A 26,487-nucleotide genomic window follows, 5' to 3' on the forward strand; every position below is an offset into this window, starting at 1 on the left:
GCGCTATTAGTATCCGCGGGATCGAGTAACCTGCTGCACGTTTTTCATCGTCGATCATTTGCAGTAAGGACAAACTCGATTAGCTTGCAAACAAGTTCTCTCCACGAGGTTTATCGCGTTATTCGCTGGTTTATCTGTTATTTCTGAAAGAAGCTGCAAATTTCAAGATCATATTTATCTTTAGAAATCTTTAGAATCCTTCTTTCTGTAATAATCAAAACTGGATTGACGAAAATGAAGATCGCCAGCACATTATTTCTTTTCGTTGTCGTCGGTAAGTAATTTGTCTTACGTTTGAAGAATGACATAGTTGATAGTTCATTTATTTTGTAAAAAAGAATATGTTACTTTCGTATTTTTATGTGAAACATAGAATTAAAATATAATTTTAAAAGATTTAAATTGCATCTGCAAGAGTTTTCGCTGTTTTAAGAAAGTTCGAAATAATTTTCTCTAACAACACACATTTTTCTCTTTTCTTCCTGCTTAGATTACAGATTCTTTATGATTTTTCATGTTATAATTTTGATAATTGTGTGTGGATTTTAAATTAAATTTTTAATTAAATCGTTATTATAAAATTTACTATAAAACCACAGTTTACTTTCAATACGTTAGATGCATCGAATGCATATAATTGATATGGATGTGTGCAAGAGCATTTAAATTACATCCAGTTATTTTATCGCTCTTATTGCTATCTATATACATTGCTTCAATTTAATTACATTTTTGGAGAATACTATTTGTATTAATCAAACGATTGAACATCAGCATATCGTCAATTTACTTTAAAAATATACTGATTTATTAAATAAACGCATATGTGAGTAGTTTATATTTATTTATTTATACAATTGACTTTGTGACACAAATATTAGAATTTCTGTGTCATAAAACAACAACCACATTAAATATCTCAATCGCTCGATATTTATAAATGTAGAGTTTTATAAAATATTATCTTTATTATTCGAAATATCGGTTTTCAAATTTCCTCATGCATAATCATGTTTTAATAACACATTTAAACATGTATAGTTTAAATATTGATATCAATTGTATTTGCACAAATATTAGAATATGAGATAGTAATAATTTTTTTATATATTTCTTAAAAAGGAAAATCGTCAGATTGTATTTTTTGCTCATTCAGATATTATTTTATTTAAAAGTAATTATTTTTAAATGATTACGTTGTTAATTGAATGATTTTATGACATATTATCAGTATCAGAGACTTGTGATTAGTATTTAATATATAATTCCTTTTAATATAATATCTATATTGTTGTGTATTTTTCTAAAATATTATTTTTTACTCATAGTACAAGTTTTTGCATAAAATATTTAATCCTTTCTTAATTTTATCTTTTAACGTTCTATCTAACGTTAGATAGATATTAAAAGTCACCGATCTGCAACAGATTCATATTTGGAAACCGATCGTAAAAACCGTTAACGTTTCTACTGGGCTATTGTAGGTTGCTGGGCCTTTCTCTTATTTTTTTACGTTGCGCCTTGTATGAATCGCATAATTTTATTCTGTGCTATTGACTCCGACGTCTGTATCTTCTAGACCTGACTGCACTATTCACGCTCGATCAATTAATTGGCGTATTTCTTTCTTACTGTACTAATAGCCTCGTTTCTTTCTAGTAAAGAAGTTTCTCGCTCTGCGACAAAACGTACTTGTAAATATGAGTCTTCGTGCGCGGCGTATTAAGCGAGCATTACATGCCCCGCGGAAAACTCGTGTCATACTTACATACGTGAGTCGCGCAAAAATAATTTTCCGTAATTTCACGCTACTGTTTGCGATGATCTGAGCGTGACTACGATGGTTACGCATCGTGAGAAGTAGCCGGACTTCTCGTGGGTCGATACTATAGTGCGTTGCACTCGATGCATCATCACGATGCGCCAGAATCAGCACACGAAGGGATTGAAAATTTTAACTTAGGCGGAAATTCTTTTTTATTGTTTTTCCGACAACAAAATATATAGCTCTAATCAAAATCAATCAAGATGTTTTTAAAAGAGTGACAAACTAAATTGTTTATATGTATATTATTATTTACAAATAACATTTTTCCTTGCAATCTTTCGATCGATCAAAATATTTGTAAATAATAATATTATATAATAATTTAATTTTCTTATATAGTATTTTTTATAATAATATGTATAAAATAAGCATCTGTAAAATGTAGCCTTGTATGTTTCGAAAACGCATGAAAATATATCTAATTAAATGTGCGTGACATTGTAAATTATTTATCCAAGAATTATGAAACAAATCTCAAACTTAGTCGGTGTACATATTATATATATAGCTAACCTGTGTATATACAATGTAAATAATGACAAATCTATAATTACTCGTGGCGTTTCTATAATTAACAGTGTTTGATACTTTCTTTGTATATATTACATAAGAAGTTTGATAATATCATAAACTGTTCATTTCGCGATTTACTATTTTATTCAGTGAAATAAATAATAACATATTATAAATTGAGAGAGAACTTTACGCAGTATAATTTATTATTAATGATAAAATATGTTAGGTCAATACCGAAAAACTAGCGAAACGTTGCTAGATTTAATTTGTATTTCACTTTCCACTTATATATATATATATATATATATATATATATATATATATATATATATATATAAGTGAAAAGTGAAATACAAATTAATAGAATAATATAATATTTATAGAATAATATAATATTTAAAATTTAAATAATACAAAATATAATATATATATATATATATATATATATATATATATAATATTATGTATTATTTAAATTTTAAATATTATATTATTCTATACATGAATCACGTGTTGGAAAGTTGATAATTCTATTTTTTTAATATCTATTTTTCTAATAATATTAAAAGAAATTAAATATTGCGACTTGTAATTCTCTAGAGAGCTTCATATGATTAAATGTGTTTCAAAATAGGTTCACGTAACAAAATGTTTCTTACGCGACAGGTTGCGCGCGTAACAATACATGTATGTGGGAGAACGAAAATTACTATGTAAAGAAAAGTATTGCCATTGATCCGTTCATTGATGCAGGATAGAAAGTGCAAGAAGATCAGGTGCACTTGTCGCAGAATGTAGAGTGGAAAAAATAGAGCAGGGCGTCGACGAAAGTACGCAATTTCAATCATTGAACGATTGCGATTGAAAGTGATCTAAGAGAAAGGGACTGTGAAGCCGTTTCGCTTCTACAAATATAACTGCATATTATCGATCGTTCTTATAAAAGTAAAGAAAGAGAGAGAGAGAGAGAGAGAGAGAGAGAGAGAAAGATGTCTCGGTCGAGGCTTTTATGAAAGACGTCATGACATGCACATTTTATGTGCCACAAAACCTGTCATGTCACATAACGCATAATATCGTTATATTAAAGATGCACGAAAGCTTTCTCCACGCGATTATCGGAAAAGTGGCTTTTATAGTAATATCTAATACCGGGATGAATAAGAAAGTAAGTATATAAATCCTCTAGAACTCTTCAGAATCTCACATTTAAATAAAACACCTATTTTTTCTATTGACAATTTTTATCTATTTTATACCGTACATCAAAAAGATATTTTGAATATTTTCAAGGAGCCTATCATGTGCACAAAATATTATTTATTCTAAAATGTTAGAATATATTGTTATTTTTAATTTATCTATAATTAATAGCTGTTTATTTGCTATATATTGTACATGCAACCGATTATTTACATAGACTCGAAAAAGTACATATGATACAAAAATAAGGGATTGTATTATTTTGCAAATTTTGGAACAGCAATAATTTAACCAAAAATAATTTGAGTTTCTCCAAAAAATGAACAGTGCTTTTGCAAATAATCTATCAAGATTCATAAAATACGGATTTAGGGAATTAGGTCAACGTGTTTTATGTAAATGTCATCTATTCGCATACTTTCTAGTTGTTATGTCCATTGTTTATGCTGATTGAACATTATGTATTATCTATTTATTACACTTATAATTATAGAAAAAAATTTTGTTAGTTGTTACCTATTTTATTACAGATATTTCAAACGCTATTTCGTAAAAATATTACTCGATTTTATCTAATAAAAATATTTGCCTTGATTTCTTTCGTATCATGATGAGAAAAATAGATAATAAATAATGACTACTCTATAATATACTCTAATAAAAATATATAGAGAGTAAAATGACTACTTTCTTCTATCAAATCAATTTTGCCTTGATTGATGATCAACAGATCATTATGTACGCTTAAAGAATCACTAAATGTTCATTTTATTATCGAAAATTGCTAGTATTCGTAAGAAGAGAGATTTTAGTATTACTTTCTAAATGTCGACCGTATCGATTTTCTCCTCGTTCCATCTATAACCGGTATCCGTTCTTACGATATCCCAAAAATAATAGAGTAACAATATAGAAGTTGCTGGAGCAGTCAAGGTGAAGGCCAGCCTTGGGAAAGTACGACCGTATGTACAGTTAGCTAGTATACGAAGACATTGTTATGTCTTCCGATGCGACCGAGGAACCCGGTTAACCGAAGAAAAGTGAATATCATCATTATTAAGATCCTGTATAACTCTCGAGGATTGTATCGTGACTCGATTACATCAGGCACCCCTCAAAAGCGAGAAACAGTGAAAGTATACGCGCGATTTGTGCCGTCAAAAGTCATCGTTTTCATTTTTTGTTTTTTATTACAGATGCTTAGCTTTACATATAAAATGACAAATTCCTACACGACAAGATCTTGCAAAAATATTAATTATTCGAATATTTTATATAGGATAGAAGCAATTTATTTTATCGATGTTTTCTATACATTATTCATAAGTACGTTATTTTATCAAGTATTAAATTGTGTAGTAAAATATTACTTTTCGTTTTACTAAAATATAAAATATGTATAATAAATAAATCTATATTCAGCTGAAATATTATTTTGAAATAGCTAGTGTGATATCGAATCTAATTAATCACGAATCGTAGTGAGAGTTTTTGAGAGTTAATGAGAGTCGTTTTTTTCGTTCGACTTTTTCACTTCTCGCTATCACATAAATGATGTACACGCGACATATGATTATCGATGGTTCTGAAAAAAAGCTTATTCCTATTTGTCGGACCGAAACGGTGAAGTTTCTATTCAAAGAAAATTTTCCATATTACGAAATCTCCATTTCCGGGGTTTCGTTTATCATAGTGCAATACAATTGTATAACGAATTCAGAGTAAGAGAAAAAAGAACATTCATGATAACGAACTTCGCGTCGGAAGAGAACGAAACAATATTAATAATCCAACCCGTTGTAATTATTAATGTAGTTTATGCACTATGGCAATTTATGCCCTCTGCCACACGCAGCCTGCATAATTTTTTCCACAAAGTTTTATTAATTCCTATCTGGCTGCCTCTAATTGAGAACAAAAGCAGTTTCAATTGTCGGCTCTTTTAGATTTGCAAATAAATATAATTTATGAATTGTTGATTGTGTGTTATATATATTTTTATAATGTTTTTTTTTCCTAATTAATAGACTGTTTAACGAGAAAGAATCTAAAGTTTATAAAGAACGTGTGTAATAAATGTTTTGATAATAAAGTTAAAAAGAAAGTAATAAATGATCGCGATTACTTTTTAAGCACGATAGTGATTATATATCGATTAAAAGTCAATGATCCAAGAAGAATTCGACGTCGATAAGAAAGCAGTTTGGTTATAGAGGCACCATGTAATACGTAGCGCTTCTTCAAGACAGAACGTTTAGTCAGGCTTCAAGTGGGTCACTAGGCCTTGGCCCAATGGCACGCCTCGGATCCGGCAAATGTTCTTTGAGCAAATTCCGGAAGTACCTTTCACGAAGTTTGGAGTGCCCGTTTCGCAAAAACGAGAAAGTGTAATTTTTGCAAAGTATGCTTTTAAACTGTACATTTCTCAAGGCGCACATTTTAATATAATTTATTGAGCTAGTGATTCAAGTATCGATATAATCGTCACATAAAGTGATATATATTCGTGATTTATTGAAAATATTTATTTGATAATCAATAAGAGATAAACATAGATTTAAATAAAAAAGCAATTATTTTTAAAATGTAATAAATACACATACAATATGATTATTAAAAGTACAAATAACATATTTTTGTAAAGATAAAAAATATATTCGATAAAAATATATAAAAATGTATCGAAAGTAGAAAATGCTGCTACAAAATGCAAGTCAAGATGATGGACAATTTAATGGTATTTGGCCTACAATCGCTTGCAATGATGTTTAAACAAAGAGAAAACGTGCATGGATGTAAATTAGTTATTATTTTCTTGTCACGATGATTATATGATGACAAAGCTATTCATCTCTAAAATAACCTTCGAGAAAAGAGGTTGAGAAAGACAAAAATTAATGCAGATTTTTTTTAGACTCTAATTTTTATATATGTTTTACAACATGATTTATTTGATCAACCGATATATTTATATAGTCATTAATAAATAAATAATTATTTGGCAATTAAAAAGATTTTTATTAATTAACAAAAACAGATCCCAAATAAAAGATATCCCAATATTGTTATCATTAACTTATTAAAATTATATTATATATGAACAGAATGTTTGTTATAAATATAAAACCAATCCCGTATACGATGTAAAAATATATATTTAACAAAAATAATATAATAAAAATTGCGAATTATAGAGTTCTCTCTTAAACATCTAAGAATTCACATTAATCTTATTTGAGATTTGTTCACTTGATCAGATAGATACTTTACATGCGTGGAAATACATCTCTTTAAAATAGACGACGTTAACAAACGTTGAAGATCAATAGCACAGAATATGCGTGCTCTCCTCGCTTACAAGCATGTACTCTGATAATACAGCATCAATTTCCTTTTTCATTGAAATGACATACATTCATTTACATTTCTTGATATATTAAAATAAAATTTTCTAAATATTCATATATTTAATTGTATCAGTTTTTATTTATATAATATTATTTATTATTTACAATCATTACGTGCTAATATAATAAACTTTTCATTCAATGATTTCAAGATATATATCATAAATATATCATACATAAAATTATCATAAAAATTTTTATTTAAATTTTTATAAATACATACATCTAAAATTTATTCCTATATTAATAAAAACAGATTTTTCATCTATTATTTAATCCATAATTATTTGACAATGAAAATTGGCAAAATACAATTAAACATATTTTCTAATCAAAATTGCATGCAAATTAAAGCTTGACAGGCATCATTAATATAATAAGCAGTTTTAAAGCTCTTAAAATTCACGAAATTATATCACGATGAACGCGTAACGCATCGCGTGGATCATTCCGGATTCGATGGAAACGATCCATGGCTTTGTTTTTTTCCGGTTTTGCTTACAGGATGTACGTGGCGAGAGGCACTATGCACATGTGTATTTCAGTCGGACTTTGGTTTCGTGCTAAACTGCGCTTTCAAAAAGTCCGGACTCTTTCGGGTCAGAAACCTCGGAGGTGTAAAAGGTTACGTCGGCCTGGGTGAGTTGAATTATGGGAGAGATCGCGATCTTAATAATTGTATTCATCGGTAGATTGATTATTTGATCCGATTCAATCGATTAATCTCATCGGAGATATAAATAGACAACTAGGAGACAAGAAACTATAGTAGCCGACCGAATCGTCTCTTTAAATCCGCATTAGAAATGTTAAAAAATTATTTTTATGTAGTAACTCCAATATTATATACGTCTCATGCGCTTTCAGTTTGTAAGGAAAAAATAATTCTATTAAATATATATATTTTTTTATTAAATAATTCGAATAACATTTTTATGAAATACTTAATATTTTTAAAAAATAATTCTATTAAATATATATTTTACTTTAGCTGAATATCTTATTTAATATATTATATTAATTTATTTAATTAAACTACAAAATAGTTTACTTCAATTTAAACTAGATTTTATGTGTAAAAGTAAATTAATTTATATTTTATGTACAAAGAATGCTGTAATTTATTTAATTTTAATTTAGTTGGCATTTATTTACTCACATTTATATAACTTTTGTAACCAGATATAGATTAATGTCACATATTTTTACCTTGACATTTCTTTTCATGCTTGTATTTTTAAAGAGAATTGACACATTTGATTATATGATACATTATGTAATACATATATATAAATACCTAATCGACTTTGGTTAAAATGTTACGCTATTTTAATGTGTTGCAGTTGTTAAATTGTTTTCTTGTCAGGAACGCTCTTCAAGAGCGAACTTAAGATCCCTATCCCTCGATGATAAATTAATCGAATCCTCTTATATTGCGTTATATTCTTATTTAAACAGATGTATGCACTTTTCGCAATATTGTGAAACTCTTTTTATTATATAGTAAATGTAATTTTTCTATATAATAATTTCTAAATTATACATGACCTAGTTTGTACATGAAATTTATTCATATTTTAAGACTTGCGAAATGAGTTTCTACCAATTTGTCTTTCACGTGTTTATTTGTGCTTATATCATCTCCGAAGGATTGAGAAACAAGGTAGCTTGAATAATGTAACAAAGTTTTCGCGCGCCAGTGCGTTATTTGCAAGCTAGTAAATACGTTTATCGTGCCACGATGTCGAAAAGACTACACATCCGATCGTATATTCAAACGTTACATAAGACCAAAGACAGAAGAAAAAGGATATAATAAGTACATTAATAAACTATAATGATCGCGATACTATATCGACATCCTGATACCAAATCAAATTGTCATTCGAACGATTTATATAATTCTGCTTCCTACTTCTTACAATTATCACGAATAGAACAGAATAAATAGAATTGATGGAAATATCCAGTTGTACATTTTGCCGCGTTTGTATAATGTTATCGATTCTTAAAAATATTTGTCCTTTACATTTTAACTTTTATTCCTCTAACAATTGATTAATTTATCTTCATCTTATAATTAATTAATTTCAAACAGACTCTGTATATAAATTGTGTTAACATCGAAAAAATAGCATTGAGAACTTACTCTGAGATGAACCTAATTGACCTGCTAGTATAAGAATCGCAACGATTTAATCTGCGGATTGCATTGAATGCTGCCCTTCAACCGATTTTTATTGCAGTTATGCAGCTTTAAAAAACGCGATGACAAATGCTGATGATTTATTCATCGCTCTGACATGACCCAGTTACAGACAACTAATATCTTCATAAAGATCTCCAGGCACAATTTACATTTAATGTATGCAATGAAGAATCAAAGATGTCAATTATTGCAAAAATAAGCTACCATAAAAGACGTTAAAATGAAGCAATATCTTTTGCGTAATATCTGCCTGTCTTTAAAACTATTCAGCAGTTACAATTTTATTGCGTTTTACTCGAACATTTATGCATCACAATAGTTAACATGAACATATATTTAGCATTGACATACATACAGATGTGACTGTAGAGAGACTTCAAAAAAAATCTATAAATTTTAATTTAAAAAAATAAATATAACATGAAGAAAAATAAAAATGTAAATATGTAGAATTGTAGAAACTTGTATATAAATATACAAACTGTATCAAGTATGATGAAATGTAGGAAAAGAATGATGGAAAAGTGAAGTTTGAAGCGTCTGAAAGCTGTAATTTCTAACTGATTGATCTATCTTCATGCATCTATACTTTGTGCTCATCTTTATTCCCTCTTAACATACTTATTAGAAGCTTTCTACAAAAGTATTACCTTTGCCTCTATGTAAATAAATTAAATCGTATACTGCTTCTCCCAGATCTCAAGAATTTTATATCTTTTCTCCATATAAATAATTTGATTAAGTTAATTTAACTTAATATTGCCTGGCTATTGCAGGATTTTCCGTTGGAGACGAATTAGGCTTCAGCCAATCGCTCTCTAATTTGGAAAGTGCGAAAAGAAGAAGCGTGCAAACAAATAGAGTTAACGGCCTTGCAATTAATCCTTTAAATGTGGTAAGTACAAATTTCCGAAATAACAATTCCAGCGATTCCATTTATATCAATCATCATTTACGAGACAAAGAGAGGGAAAGAATCTATTTAGATAAATAAAGTATTTAAAATATGCATACATTTGGAACAGTACATGTACATTATACTTGCATATACAACTGGGTATTTAATAAAAATTGCACATGCATAATAAAATACATATAACAGACTAATTAAGTGAATTAAACAAGTGGAATTTTGATTTTGCTCTCGGTGATTGTCCATCTCATGTTTATTTCTCATATTTCCAACTTTCCTTCCTGCCTTCTGTGTCGGTATTGCTCTTTAACGCGTTCACTTCGTGATACATCCGCATTGAACATCCTGCATACAAAGATATCTATCGCGATGTAAACGACAACTACGCTCAAATTGGTTCAGGGAAAGTCCAATGCAAAAGGGGATCAGCGCGAAAGCGTTCGCTCGTTCTTCGTTAAAGCGTCAAGTTCCTTTTTGAAGGAGCAGCGTTGATCATTTGATAGCACGGTGTGCAATCAAATCTAATCTCATCTGCTCTCGATGTTGTCTCTTCGATCTCGCGATGGTGATTACAAGTTCTCATTCCATAACGTCATTATTAACTTTTCATTTCGTAGCCACTTCGTCAAGGAAAATGTACGGTACGTTCACCGTTTCGCAACTGATACTTTCTACGCGAAAATATAACTTATCACGAAACTTTAATTGTTATGCACAGTTAGAATAAGTTCCTTTTCCTCTTCCTCTTCTCGTGCGATGTTAAAATCATGAATAAACAATATTATGATTTATATCAGCTTCGCGTTGTACGGATGCGTTGTTTCCGGATATTCACTTTTGCTTCTTCAGCGGAAGAAATTATCCTCATGCAATCTGTAAAAAATACTGTTTTATTTATAACATCTCGAGAGAGCGGTATTTAGTTTGATCAAATAGGAGGATCTCGTTTTTTGCACCCTGTGCTGCGAGAAATAATACGAGTTATTGAAACCGGCCTTGTCGCAACTGATGCGTGAATGTCGCTCCGGTTACATTCACGTACGCCAAGTTTATATTGCGATTTTGCTAATATTTCCTCGGACAACAAAAATATCGTGGTTTTTTACCGATGCCAATTCGCGAGTGTTGCATTAATAGAGTTGATATTTACGATTAGTATCTGAAATTCTTAAGAAGAAATGGAACTGCGAGACTTTTTGTTTGATTTTCTACTGTTTTTCAGGCAGGCAATCGGGATGAAGCGCATTCAGGCTCGCTAAATACCCGCCAAGCGGTACCGCCTTTCAAACCCTTGCCACTTGGAACAGCCCGACCATTAGCCCAACAGCCTGAACGTCAGAAGCTGGTGGTGAACTCGACGGCTGTTAAAACGGCGCCGATGATATCGTCGGCGCAGCTAGAAGCGTTACATCAACAGCATCAACGAATTCACCAGGAAACCAAGTTAAAGCAGCAGCAGAGGATACAACAAGAGGCGTTGGCGCTACAGGTATTGAAGCAGCAACGCCAGCAACAACAGGAGGCCATGAGGCAACAGCATATGCAAAAGATACAGCAAATGCAGAAGCAGCAACAGATGCTCGCGCAACGCCAGCAGATCATGACGATGCAAAATAAAAAGGATCAAGTAATTACTGTGAGTAATTTGCTCCATATTTCACTTTAATTAATATCGTTTCAATGTGAGGAACTCTTGGAATGCATTTAATAATACGCTATTTTTCTCTAATCACGGATTTAATTATTATTCTGATGGAACTGGTATATTTTCTGCTATTTTATTGTAATAATTTCCGTATTTGATTACTAAGATTACTTTAAATCTTCGTAGTAGTTTGTGGCATTTCTCGTTTCTGAAATTCACTCTGCTTTCCATTTAGCCACCGCAGATGATAGCGGTAACGGGGACAGTACCGAAGCTACCTAGCGTCGTCGCTGCAATTCCACAAAGTGGTATGATCGAAGCCGAAGTCCTTTCGCCGATGTCATCAAAGGTAACAGGCACTTTGCTCGCGTCAAATGCTGCCTTGCCACCTTTCATCGCAATGCCACAATCATCGGCGAAACTCACAAACAGAATCAGTAACAGTGGTATTTTGCAAGATTCCGATAATGAAGTGCCAAAAGATGATTATACTCAGGTAATGCATATAATCTAATTTTGCTGAAATTATATGCTTGGTTATAAAAATATCTTATAATTACTATTTTTATTATTACTATCGTATATTTGTTACTATTATATGTATTATAAAATTACCTTGAATTATATCTTCTTGTATGTTGGCTGTCTAATTCTTACGTGTCAATAAAACTAATGTTCTGAAAAAATTAGCCGTTGAGATATAGATATATCTTGAGAGAGGATTGTAATTTAAAAATTATACGTGATTATTTTCTCATGCAGCTACCTTTGCCGAGTGATGAGATGGCTGCTTCAGTGAACGAAATGACGTTGCTTTCGTTGCAGCCTGTCGCTGCAGCTGAAACCAACCAGCCTCTTCAACAAAACGAAAAACAACAGTCCCTACCTGACAGCTTACCATCCTTAGCTCCCATCCAGGGCATGGAAACTTCTCTGAAGGCTCTCGCGGAGGCAAGTAATATCACTCTAGAAGCCTTGGAAGCGGCAATTCTCCTGAGACAGCAGCAGCTTCTTAAAAAACAGCAAGGACCTATGACGACAAGTACCACAACAACTACAACGGCACCTCTTAAAAAGTAAATTACATCCAACCAATGTTTTTAATTTTCGTATATTTAACTAATCCTTCCAATATTTTTTTTTAATAGAATAATTTCTATAGGATAGATTGTTTAATATACTCGAAATACACAGTAACGATAGTGTAGTTAGCCCACAATGAGAAGCGATAAATAAAATTTTTCTTATGTTCAGTAAATATAATTCTGGAGCCACCAAAGTGATGAACGCGCCTCGGGAATATTATCCGGTAGGATACGACAAAAATTTTGACGACAACTTTGCAAGTCGCGTTGATCTGCCTGACACGAGCTTTTATTGCGGCGATCAGAAACATTTCCCAGGTCTCTATGCCGACGAAGATTTAGGATGCATGGTAAATCTTTAAAAAAATACATTGTATAAAAATGATCCAAGAAAGAGCTCTTTTAATTTATTTTATAACAAAAAACCTTCTTCTTATATTTTATTATAATATTATATATTATATTATTAATAGTATATTTAAATATAATTAATTAAAATAATATATTTAATTAAAATTATCATATAAATATATAACAAATTATATTATTTTCACGAAAGAATTTATTAAGAAATTATATTATTTTATAAAAGAATTTATTCTCATTATTTTATAAATTTTTTAAATTAATTTTTATACAAAATTAATTTTTTTTTTTATTTAGGTATTTCACGTTTGTGCACTGACGGATGATGGACTGATCATGAAAAGTTTCCTGTGTCCGGAATCGACGCTGTTCGATCAAACGATTCTGAAATGCAACTGGTGGTTCTACGTGGACTGTAAAGCTTCCAAGAGCTTGTACGACAGCAATATACCTATTAGCAAGAGTTATCAGCTGATGAAGGCCCTAGCATTCTTTTCGGCGTATAAAAATCACGAAAACGGAACAAGCAATGAGCAACAAAGCGAAAATAAGTTTTGAATCAGCAGGTCAATCAAAAATTATAGAACTGTAATTATTAAGCTCAATTTTCCTTGTATGGAAAAAATTATAGAATTGTAATTATTAAGCTCAATTTTCCTTGTATGGAAACTATCGTGTTTTCATACGAGTTTCTCATCTAGTTTTAGAACACGTTAAAGCTTTTATCTGTATATATAATTTATTTGATTAAGAAAGAGAAAGAGTAAATAAGGAATAAGTTAGATTTCTACTTTACATAGAGGCAATGTAAATAGTACACGTTCCTGGCTCTCGATCAATTTCGTTATAATAATAATATACATTATATTTCTCTTTTTGTTTAAAATTTCCCTTCCGGTTGAAATTAACATTCAATAATAAAAACAGAAGCAGAGAAGCATAAGATAAGAGAACGGAGGATTGAAAAAGCGCAACTTTTATTAATGCTCGATATACATTTACGGTTATGTGGACTTAAATTATGCTGTATCACTGTTGAACGAATTAGCAATTACACGCGATCAGTCTCTCTCTCATGTTTTTCTATCGAATATCTTATTGAAATTTATCTACGGAATCGTGGGCTTCGTATTAAATTATATTCTGCGCCCATAACATGCACATCTACACTCCTACAAATAGAACGTACAAAAATTTTGCTATACAGATATATTTATTAATTTATTAATGAAAAGTTATCTGCACCGATAGACGTTGAAAATCGAGTTTTAATTGACGGTATATCAACAGGGAATACTACTAAGGCAAATGTTTGCGTTAAAGCGTCATCGTAAACATGATTGTCAACAAGTTTCTACTCCAAATCTTGCTTGGTTCGGGAACACGACAGACAGCAAGACTCTTGATAAAATTGGTAAGAGCAGAGCCGAGCTTGCGTGACTAAATTGCAGTTAGCTATTTTGTCCTTGCAAAGTGGATTGCTCTCGACACCTAAAACGAATAAAATAATAAAATAATAATTTATATGACTTTTATATAGAAGAGTTTTTTGGGCTCTACAGCAGTTCTACAAAATGCTTATATAAGATAATTATTATATAATATTATATTTATACCAAACTATCTAACTCTGCAGCAGAAACACTTTCTTGATAAAAGAGAAAGTTCGTTTTACCATTCGTTATTTCAGGATCGTCCTGAACTTGCAAAACCCTGTGAGGATTTTCAGACGCGCGTAGATCATCCTTACAGGGATAATCGTTGCATGTCCTTCGAGATAACGGTCGATCGTCTTCTTGGCAGTGAATCTGATGAGGTTCTGGTAATTGGCCGTCCGGATTCAAGCATCGGACTTCCCGTTTCTGAATGCCTTTACCGCAGGATCTTGAACACTATGAACAGATTAAAGAAGCAATTGTAATTCATTAAATCTGTCAAAAATTCCATACATATTAAAGTATTTGAGATTCTAAAGTGATATATATATGTATAAGCAGGTAAACAATTTACTTCCGTCCAGTCTGATATAAACCAAGACGATACGCAAGGACGTTCGTTGCAAGGTTTTCTAGTTTCTGGTTTGTTCGCAGGGCAATTCATGTCTAGAACGACACGCAGAGAGCCTCGAAGGCTCGTAACACATACCACATCTCTAACTTGCTCACCCAAGTCGCAGCTTGAGGAACACTAAGGAGTATAAAATGAAATAATCTAATTATTTCCGTTTTTATTTATTACAGAAATAGAAAGCAAGAGCTGATATATGACAATATTATTTTCTATGCATAAATTCCGACTTAAAATTAATTTTTTGTAAGATTATTAGACGATTATGTTTAAGTCTGACCTTTGTCCATGGCCCTGTAAACCATTGACCGCTGCAAGTTCTGTTACTCGCGCAATCTCTGGAGATTTCAGGTCGGTTAGATTCATCACAGTACTCTTGGTCAGAGCTTATCTCGCAGAAAACCCTCCTAGTTTGAACTCCTGTTCCACATTCCGCCGAGCACTAAAATCCATAATTTTAGATTGTTGAAATCGGTATTATTTCAGTCTGCATTATTCTAATATTTTTATAAGTTAAATTTTTTAAACAATGCAATAATTTAATTTATTACATTTTTTCGCTATAGGATATATAAGTAATAAGTTATTGTGCGCATTAAATAATATTAAGTTAATCGTGTGCACATTTTTATTAAGACGTTAACTCTCATAAATATTTCTTGAGTGATAACAGTTCACCTGATCAGACCATTCAGTAAATAACCATTGCGGACTCTGAAGGTTCATGGAGATGATGCTTAATGGCGTTGATTTCGCTAAGCATGGCCCCAAATCGCAGGTCTCATGTGCTTCAGGCTTCTCCGAAAGATCGCACGGGGCATCATCAGTAACGCAAGTTACGAGTCTCGTTCTTTTTCCTACGCCACAGGACGTGGAACACTTAAAACAAACGACATAAAAAAATGTATATTTAATTAATTTAATATCCTTTTTTTTAATATCCTTCTGTATTATTTAATAAACAGCAATTTAAAAAATTTCAAATTTAAAAAAAGAAATCAGAGAATATATGAAAATTCTCAGAATTGAAGAATAAAAATTTATCGATAAATGATAATATTAAATAAAATTATAATTAATAAATAATTTTTCATTAAATTAAGAGTTATATTTTTCAAATAAACATGCTATTTTATATGTGATAATGACCCAAACATCGAAATTAATTTGAAATACACATCTTCATTTCATACGGACAATATCTAATTATATATTCTTGAGTATATTTATCTTTAATTATAATTTGTATATTTGTTCACTTATGTTAAAATGTGACAGGCAAAAATAAAATCTTTTAATTGAAATAAATTATAAGTTATATATATTTAGAAAAATGATATAAATAAATTCTCCCAAAGAGTACACACTTTGACATTGATGAGAGGGCTTAGTACCTGAAGGTTAATCTTGAAGTGGAAGCTAAGTATCCAAATAAACAACATATTCGTTATTTTAATTAAAATTTTTTTTTCAGGAATTAATTCTCAGAAATTAATTCTTTCAATGATTATAACTTCGAATTAAAGATATATATATATATATATTTTTTTAATTTTTTAAATTAAAAACATGTGGGTCAAAGATGTTCTATTAATACAAATTGACTCGTTCTACTGGCAATGAGATATATAATTGGATAAGATTACCTGTGACCAAACGCCCACAATCCATCGCGGTGACGATGATTGAGAGGACATTTGCGTTGACGTTTGCTTGATCTCCTCGCATGCTGGCAACTCGCACATCTCACTTGTGGACAAATCTTTCGATTCCGTGCAAGCTCCATCGGCGATCCTCATTGTTAACGATGATTTCACCTCCTGGACGCACTCGAGTTCCCGGGTGCGAACTCCGGTACCACAGGAAGTGGAACAGTCACTCCATGGTCCGCCGCGCCATCTTTCAAATATATCGATATTTTATTATATTATTTTCAAAGAGAATTAAAGGTTGCTAGTTAAATAATCTTGAATAATTAATTAGATTTTCGTGATAATTGAAAAGTATTTTTATTCAATGCAGTGCGTTTTAGTTTAAATAGTCTTGCAATATTGTAATAATAAATTTTTAATATGTAGTTTATTCTTTTTTTTTTATTAAATATCTTTCATTAAAAATACATATTTTTTCAATGAGAGATATATATTAAAAACTTAATGAAATAATATAATTGCAATATACTTATATCATCACATTCATTTCAAACTTATATTTTTGTATCTATGATTATTTAATATCTTCGGATAACTATGCATATAATATACAATAGACTTACCATACAGAATGTAAACTAAAATTGGCTCACCTGGGCGGACATGGCCTAGTGTTACACCTGAGACGAATTTCCCGCGGCTTTTCTAACGCGTGACATCTCTTCTCTGGCACTTGTTGCTGCGTACGCTCTTTGATACATATGTGTCTGAGTGTCTGAGCACCTTATATAACATACACAAGGTCTTTATATCCACAAATATGCATAAATTGCTGCTAAACAAACTAATTATTAGTCAGTTCTTGTTTACCTCCGCCGCATGATTTGCTGCATTCGCTGTAACCAATCGCCTTCCAAGCAAATTTTCTTCTTTTGTTACGCCATAGATATGGTGAAGATGTTACGTTACTGGCTGCAGGTCCATTGTCGACTCTGAAATGGAATTTTCTTTGTAACTGTTAAGAAAAATTTAAACTAGTCTTTAAAACTATTAGATATAAAATTTTAGATACACAACACACAAGATATATTAAGAAGTAATTATTTTATTTGTGTAAAATCAGACTGATTAAATATTGTATATTAGAATTTATCGGAAATATTTCTTACCTTCTATTTTGTAAACCAGGCTCGATGCCTTTATTTGAAACTGTAAATATATATTTTTTTCAAGAATTAATTTTTATTAAAATATTTATTGACTTAAGAAGAAAAATAATGCTACAAATCTTTTCGTCAACATGTCAAATTTAAACTCTGCTTTAAAGCAAACTTAAATATGTAAGCATCCAAATAAATTAATGAAAAATAATAGAAACATTTTCTTTAGCGCAAAAAGTACTTGAAAAGCAAAGAATGTAATAATACATGTATCATATTAAAATAATACCTGCATTATGCGCGAGATGACTGTTTCTCGGTAAATTCGTATTTCCAGGAATCACATATCGATAAACAATACCAGGGTTTGGTTCTTGATATAAAACCTGCGGAATTAAAATCGAGATTCATATATGTACGTATAACTTTGTACGTATAGGTAGCATTATCTTTGATTTATGTGATTATTCAATTGTTGAATTTTAAATGTCATATCCAAAAGTAGAAGAATAAGCAATTTAAATCTAGTAACTATAAAGTCTACATACAATTTATGTCAATAGAGTCTATATATGATTTATGGTGGAAATTCAACGGTGAAAGGGTTAAATAGAACACGGTTGAGCCCATTAACGCCCACGATTGTCCAAGCACAATAATGTTCTATATTGCTACTCGTAAAACGCCATTGTGTGATGATCGCGTTACAACAATATCTGCAATTTAGTCGAAGGACGCCAAATATTTTGCAGAATTATTACAGATTGAACATATTTTATTAACATAATGTTTGTGAATATTTTCATGAAAAATTCGATGATTTTTATCGCGTTTAAATAATTTACTCTAATTAGATTATTTTTCCACCGATTAAATGCACTTATTATGCATTTTTTATTATATGTCATAGCTTTACATCATAAGATAGTAAAAGTTTCTTGATATATATGCGGCGCTCTTGTAAAAAGGTTAAACTATATAATTTATTAATATCATATAACTTACCATGACATCTATAGGTTCCTGTAATGGACCGGCTGCAGAAAAACTCTCTAAATTCTGAGAACCCTGACGCAGGTAGATAAATGTTGTTCCGGCCGCCTTGTACTCACCGGACCAGTTAATAGTATAATTTCCATTCAACAGGTAACTGCCATCTTGCAATCTAATCGCTGCAAATTTATCATTATACTTTATCATTTTCCTTTACTGAAAGAAGCACGTTAAATTTCTGAGTTAGAAAACATTGAGAAGTACGTGTAAATAACACAATTAATTACTATTACATATATAATTATAGACAATATATTTAATTGTAATAATGTAAATTATATATTATTAAAAATCAATAATATAAAATTTATATACCCTTTGAAAAGTAGTCTATATCATTGTCTTGCATAGTATTGGAATTTGTTTCTAGCACGACTCTTCGAGCAAAATACGGTTGCAGTGACTTTGAGTGTGTCTTGGGAACGTGTTGCAAAATATATTAGGCAATTTGGAAAAAATCGCGACGACCGCATTTATTCACGAATGACCTACTACTTCTATTCATAGAACGGCGATGATCTCCGACACGTCGATTGACACGTATCACGCTAAAGCTGGCAATCACGATCGTTTAAAGCGAGACTTACGCGCACAATGACGGTCGTTTATGAGCGAGTTTACGGTTGCGGGCGATTTATGTAATCCACGTGGCATGGACCGGTGCATCTAATTTAGCAGAACAGCGAGTCCCGTTCCATTTACGAACACCGTGACTGAGTGGATTAAGGGAATCGACAGATTTGTTCTCTAGAACCTCATCTTTGGTCTTTGAATTTACTTCAAGTTTTGGGATTTTTTAATTTATTAAATATATACATAATAAATAAGTAATTAAGATGTTAAAATTTGTTAAATATATATTAAACTTATTAAATATATCTTATGTAAACGTTACACACTTTGTATATGTTTATATTCTTATATTTATTTCTTGAATTTTGAAAGATTATATGGATTGAATTTCGCGAGAAGCGATTTTCTATCCGCTCCTCTCGAGTCATCTATCTTTGCAGATTAAGTGAGGATAATGGGAGGCGCGATCGCGTCGGCGGTAATGAATGTTCCGACAGCATTGTTAACGATCACGACTAATCACGCCGCGGGCGATTCGTTTGCTTATCGGCAACGCGATCATTGCATAGGAGACGCATCGATTACGATCTGTTGTGTTCGTATCCTGTGAAAGGCAGTCATTATGTTGATCTGATCGAGCGATGAATAGATTCGAAAGGTATTGAAGGCGGTAATGATGATTACCTTCAGATGCAATAAATCAAAGTTCAATTTCTAATCGTATTCTTGATGATATTATACGACTGCCAAATTTGTTCAAGAATGACGCCTGTGTTATAAACATTTTTTATTAAATTTATAAATTATTTATTATATTTAAATATTCTCAAAATTCATTTCTCTTTTCACTATGCTCTTTTTTATATTCTTTATTTTTAACATCGTTGTAAAGTATTTTAATACTATCTGCTTTTCTTATTAACTGATGATATTATTTACTCTGTTAGGTTTTTATTAGTGTATGTACAATAACTCTTGAAATTTAGAAAACAAGAGAGATAAATTATATTTAATAGAGGTAGATTATATCTGACATAAATGAATAAAGATAGCTTGCAATTAATTTTTTATTATTGCAAAAATCTTGCGATTTATTATACGTCAAGTCGTTTAAAATATATAATTTTTAAGGAACAAGGACTATCATGTAGCATAAAATTTACATAATTAGTTACTAGAATAAAGTGTTTAACGTCTTATTTTACACACATTACATTGAAGAAGAAAATGAATAGATTATTTATTATATGTTAAGTCATTTAAAATGTATAATTTTTAAGAAACAAGGACTATCATATAACATAAAATTTACATAATTAGTTACTAGAATAAGGTGTTTTAACGTCTTATTTTACATACATTATAAAACGAATGGATCGGTTTTCACAAATTCAAACATCATTAATAATTACATTTATTATATGTCTTGTTTCATGAAAATATTATCCTTCAAGACTTTTTCTTAGGAATTATCCAGACACCTGACGCGGATGATTAATCGAATGCTTAACCTAATATCATTGATTTAATAAATTTATTTGCATTTTCATATCCAATATATCTTGAATTACTTATAGCTTCACATAAATGTTTTTTTAATGCAAATCTAAACGATAATTTTGTAATTTCATCAAGATCAGTGGTATTATTTTTAATCGCATTTCGATTGCACAAACAAAATACCTGTCATAAATTAATTTTTGCATATAATCATTCACGCGATCGTCGATGATCTTAATCATCGGGTACGGTCGCTGTTTAATAACTACGCCATGTAAACGGGTTACCGTAAACAGTGCATAAACGGTGAGAAATGACGGTAGGAAATGCATTCCTTTTAACCGGTTGCCTGCGATTTCTACGAAATCCGCAACGATATTCCACTGAATTATTTTATCTGGCGCCAATCGCGCAATTAATGTTAAGAATCTTGTAAAATCTTGATGGGAACGTTAATAAAAAGAATCTCTCGCTGATCATATAACGTTCATTTTACATTGCAAAATATACAAAGTTGCACATGCGCCAATATCTCGCAATAATAAAGCAATTACTGTCAACTTCTCTCCTCTCCTACTTTCCATCGAGAAAATGGATTTATATATTTTATAATTCCGCGGCTGTAGAAGATAACTAGAACGTCAAGGCATCTTAGCAAATCCGCATAAATCCATATTCATATAATAATAAAAAATATTATAGTGATATAAGCGCATTCTCTCTAAAAGGTACACAGTTATTTACGGAGAAAATTTTATATCAAAGATTACTATAATGTGGTAGTAGCTGCGGACCATCGAGAATTTATAAGCTTAAATGCTATAGTCATTATTTTAAAAACAAGAAAGCAACGTAATTTTTACACTTTCTCATAATAGAAATTATTATGTTTTAAAGCAAAACTTGCTGGATAAAAGTTAGTATTGAAAAGAAAAATAAAAAATATATACAAAGTCAATTTTTACTGTATACTATAGTAAAAATTAACTCTTCCCACCTTAGAATATGGCTTGAGTGTCGGTTTAACAAAAATTACTTTATTTATGTGATAAAAAAACAATGTTACCATAGTAAAAGTTACGTCAAAATCATGTACTAGTTGTTAAGAAATCGGAGAGAAGAGGAAAGCGATAGGTGTCGTCTGCAAGAATAAACCGAAACACGCAGAAGCTTGTTTTATCATACAGTGTACACTTCTGGCTGCAGCTACCGCGTGTCGCATTCAACGTTAACTCGATAACGTATGCGTTTTGTTGAGCTTTGTTTAACGCTTATTTTATTGTCTTTCTTATTCGTTATAGAAGAATAAAAGAAAGTGTTGTGAATGAAAATGCTGTGAAGATAAACGAAAAAGAAAGCGTAAGTATCTCTTCGATAAGTCGATTTGCAATCTTTATTATTATATTACATATTTATTTATCGTTTTCTATCTATTATTTTTCTGTTAATGTATCTCATCTATTTATAATTAATATCTCTGAGTGCTGTTAAATTAATTAATAAAGTGTATGGGAAAAATAGCTTTACAGCACATATAATAGTTTGATCATATTTAAGAGATCTTAGATATAAGATTCAATTATAAATACTTACAGATACATTTTGTATCTGTCTTTAATAAATTTTTATTAGATTAAATAAAATTGTATATTATTTATTGTGTCTGTTCAATAATGAATGAAATATTAATTATAAGTAAAATTAATAAGAAAAGCAAAAAAGAAGAATCCGGAAAAAAGTAATAAAAGAAAGAATAAAAAATACATTTATCGAAGTTGAGATTTAGTATTATAATATTTTACAATAATACATAATAAAGATTACAATTTAGCATCTACGAATTTTTACTATGGCAAATAATGAAACATGTTATGTAAGTGTTAGTTTAAAATTTTACTATGTTGTACTGTAATTTATTCTATAAAGTCATGATGGCCTACCGATCATACAAAAAATAGTAAAATGTGATATAAAATTATATTACATATTAATATAAAATTTTCTCCGTGTATATGATTATAAATAACATTTTATATTTAAATAACTTTAAAGAATACGCAAATATGTATGTTTCAAATTTAGAAAACAACAACTTCCACTGAGCAGAGAGAGAGAAATAGTTTGGCCATCTTAATTTATCTTATAATCAGCAGCTAGGAATTTCTATTTCTCTTACCAAGATAGTTCTGCGTGTGACGGAGTTCGGTCACGTTCAATGCCAAGGCGCCACGGGGGACCACCGCCACTAAATTATAGCCCGGTTCCAAAGTCGGTTCCGTGAAAATTCCGTCTATCAGATGACCGCTGCCAAATCTCACGCTACCCTGAAACAGCCGGTAATAGAGCGCGTTATGCACGCCCGAGAAATTCACACGAAGAATAATAAATCATGCGACTTCGCGGGACCGAACTTCAATTGCAGTTTTAGCGTCCAAGATCAAAGTCCGTTTGTCGGACTGATGGTGGGCGACGAGTGACGTTTCTGGTAGCACCTCTATTTTTCCAGATGTTAGAGCGGAATCGGTGGAAGTCAAAGAACACGAATCACCGTGTCGATGCGAATCTGCGAAATGAATTAATAGGAAATGGCACACCCGCAGGCAGATGACCGATGCAGACAGGCGATGCGCTTGTGTGCTTGATAAGTATCTCGATACACCGATTACAAAGCCGAAAAAATGCAAAAATTTTGCAAACAATAGAATAATAGGAACGATAGGACGATAGAAAGATCCGCTAGTAGTTATAAAATATTTTCTTAAACAACGAAGTCTCCTATATTTCGATTTCTGATCGCAACTTTTAGCCGGATGATATAACAAAATGCAAGTGAATTGAAGTGGCAAATCTTTATCTAAATTTATGTTGTGATAGCCATAATTTCGCGTTACATCCTTTTTATTCGACGCAACGAATATTTTATATTTATTTTATATTGCATCCACTAATATATAAAAATAAATACTAGTTGCAAATTATCAATCTTGCAAAATGGCGTAAGTATAGCAAAATACCTTTTAGATATAACTCTAATATATTTTAATATTAAAATAAATTGTGCCACAAGATTAAATAAAAATAAAAATACAGCACATTTAGAAATAAAATTTAAGTAAAATTTTTCCAGGAAATATGCATTCTATATAAAAAAGTGGGATAAAACTTAAATTAGAATTATATTCATCGCGCACGTCTTTTTAAAGCATCCTATGCATGAGAATACTAAAATAACTTGAAAGCAAAATCTATTACATTGAAACGGTGGAATGTTTTCGCTTCTTCGTTAGATCACCGCGTAAAATCTCATCAAGGTTAATTAAGCCATCAAACGGTGGCTGAAGATGCAAGATGCGCAATTTGACCTGAATCGCGATTAAAGTATTATCATGGCCTGTATGTGGCCACGTGGCCCCATTCGTAGCACATACCGTTCCATGCTAGTTTCTTCTAATCTACCACAAGCTTCTTCGATTGCTAGTATCTGCAATAAATCACTTCTCTAAGCATTGCTCTGGCAAATTATTTTCACACTGTTTTACACTATCACAAATAATTCTATTTATTAATATTGAAATTTTATTGAATATCTGAAATGTAAAAAAATTGTATATTATTTTTAAAATTAATGATAAAATCTAGAAATAAATTAATAAAAAGTATTTTATTTTTATTGTAATTTTTTAAATTTTAATTAATAATAAGCCAAAAAATTAAAAATTAATTTACAAGTTGTAGAGATTTTCAACAAAAATTATTATTGAATTTCCATAACTTGCAAATTAATTATTATTATTTAATAATTATTATTATTTACCTTTAGATTATTATTAATTAAAAAAGAATGCAATAAATATATAAAATACTCTTTATAATTTTTATATTTTTAATTTATAATTTCCAGTTTTTATTATTGTTCTAATCAGAATTAAATAAATAAAAATCGTAAAGAGAATCGATTTATATTCACTCGATATTTTCTTTAGCAATACATTTCTGCTCGGCATACAAAAATAATTGCAACATCATAATTCGACAGTTTACACGTCGGGGATCATTCTGAAAGAGTGACGGGACTCGATCGAGTCTGGCCATTCATTTTCAACCAGGTCTAATCGGCGCAAACTGCACATCAAGCCGCGCCCAAAGTGACACTCCTCTCTTCAATTGGATTAACTCGGGATGAATGTCAACTGGCTTGCCGTTTGTATACGCGCGATCGCGCGATGTTAATTGTATGAATATCGCATGAGCAAATTTATAAATCGGCGGCGAACAATAAACCTACAGTGGCGTAAAACGTTCGATGCTCAAGCGGTGAAACGGTCGCGAGAGAAAGATTTCAGGACTATCGAAAGTGATATATAAATAAACGGATTATAAATGTATTCCTCCGATTTAGAATCTAGTCGACGAACTAATGGTTACGACTTTTATTGTGTAATATACGGGATCGAAATAAATTTCTCAAAAATAAGAGAAATAGATCTGCGATAAGCCTTTACGACAATTATGATAAAAACCATTATTAGATCCAATTAAATCTGATCTTTATATCAAATTGGAATTCATATACTCAGCCATTAAAAAATTAAATTAATATAGATCGAGCATCATAAATATATCGCTGATAAATGTTTTTTTTTTTTACGAAACAAAATTGTTGGCTCCAAGTGAAATAACTTGGTCTTAGTTAATAACGAAATTTATCGAATGGCATCGTAAATAATAATGAACGGCTATAATTCTGTCGAGCCTGCGAACGTGCAACTTCCTTCTCGTCTGGCCACATCAGGTGTTTACACTGCGATAAAATAACGCGCCCGCGTATGTACATTCCGTGGAGTAATGTATGAATACGCGATTAAGAGGGAACCATTTTTGGGCGACTGAATGGTCCCCTCTGTTCCCTCTGAGATTACATCGCGCGCGATGTTTCATTTCTCTCATCTAATTAACCGTCTCGCGTTACACGTTCAACTCATTAATTTAATTATCTTATTAATTTCGGTAACAAAGGGAGACTTGCATATATATATTTCGTCATTTATTAAGGTATGAAAAATAATGTTACTGTAGAGATCTCGTGCGTGCAACGTGTCCCTTTTTTTAATGTATCCATGCATATTTATACTGACGAGCAATACAGCGTGTAAAGGCAAGATCTGAAAAAACGAATGCACTTTCTAAGCGGCGGCTTAGCTGGATTATGCGTAATGTCACCGCCAAGAGAGAGGTTGAATACACCTGAGACAGCGCCGCGTCGCATCTCCCTTTTTTACGATAATCAAGATCGACGGCGTTGAGCCGATC

General features: G+C 31.0%; 2 protein-coding genes across 7 annotated transcripts in view; one reads left to right on the forward strand and one right to left on the reverse strand.

Moving 5' to 3' along the window:
• Mtg (mind the gap) lies at positions 1-14,248 on the forward strand. 5 transcript variants are annotated; one of them, XM_083092754.1, is made up of 9 exons: positions 11-108; positions 185-274; positions 7,459-7,593; positions 9,940-10,058; positions 11,299-11,712; positions 11,957-12,217; positions 12,484-12,797; positions 12,976-13,156; positions 13,470-14,248. In XM_083092754.1, exons 2-9 carry the CDS (start codon positions 235-237, stop codon positions 13,728-13,730), a joined length of 1,725 nt encoding a protein of 574 aa, XP_082948880.1. In that variant the 5' UTR covers positions 11-108; positions 185-234; the 3' UTR covers positions 13,731-14,248. The 5 variants fall into 5 exon arrangements, with proteins under 5 accessions (XP_082948879.1, XP_082948882.1, XP_082948881.1 ...); XM_083092753.1 differs by having other exon boundaries at positions 1-274; XM_083092756.1 differs by having other exon boundaries at positions 1-274; positions 12,547-12,797.
• Positions 14,133-26,487, reverse strand: part of LOC145967795 (thrombospondin type-1 domain-containing protein 4) — a 20,228-nt gene continuing 7,873 nt past the window's right edge. For both annotated transcript variants that reach the window (XM_083092752.1, XM_083092750.1), the window contains exons 3-14: positions 23,354-23,501; positions 19,057-19,223; positions 18,341-18,437; positions 18,061-18,100; positions 17,762-17,883; positions 17,545-17,674; positions 16,886-17,138; positions 15,918-16,118; positions 15,520-15,681; positions 15,183-15,359; positions 14,848-15,064; positions 14,133-14,663 (exon numbers count right to left, since the gene is read on the reverse strand). In XM_083092752.1, coding sequence (XP_082948878.1) covers positions 14,527-14,663; positions 14,848-15,064; positions 15,183-15,359; positions 15,520-15,681; positions 15,918-16,118; positions 16,886-17,138; positions 17,545-17,674; positions 17,762-17,883; positions 18,061-18,100; positions 18,341-18,437; positions 19,057-19,223; positions 23,354-23,501 — 1,851 coding nt within the window. In that variant the 3' untranslated portion in view covers positions 14,133-14,526. The remainder of the gene's footprint in view (positions 14,664-14,847; positions 15,065-15,182; positions 15,360-15,519; positions 15,682-15,917; positions 16,119-16,885; positions 17,139-17,544; positions 17,675-17,761; positions 17,884-18,060; positions 18,101-18,340; positions 18,438-19,056; positions 19,224-23,353; positions 23,502-26,487) is intronic.

The sequence above is a fragment of the Camponotus vicinus genome, unplaced genomic scaffold (assembly GCF_025532165.1).
Source record: "Camponotus vicinus isolate PSW18456_S1 unplaced genomic scaffold, iyCamVici1.0 SCAF_3, whole genome shotgun sequence".
Classification (NCBI taxonomy): domain Eukaryota; kingdom Metazoa; phylum Arthropoda; class Insecta; order Hymenoptera; family Formicidae; genus Camponotus; species Camponotus vicinus.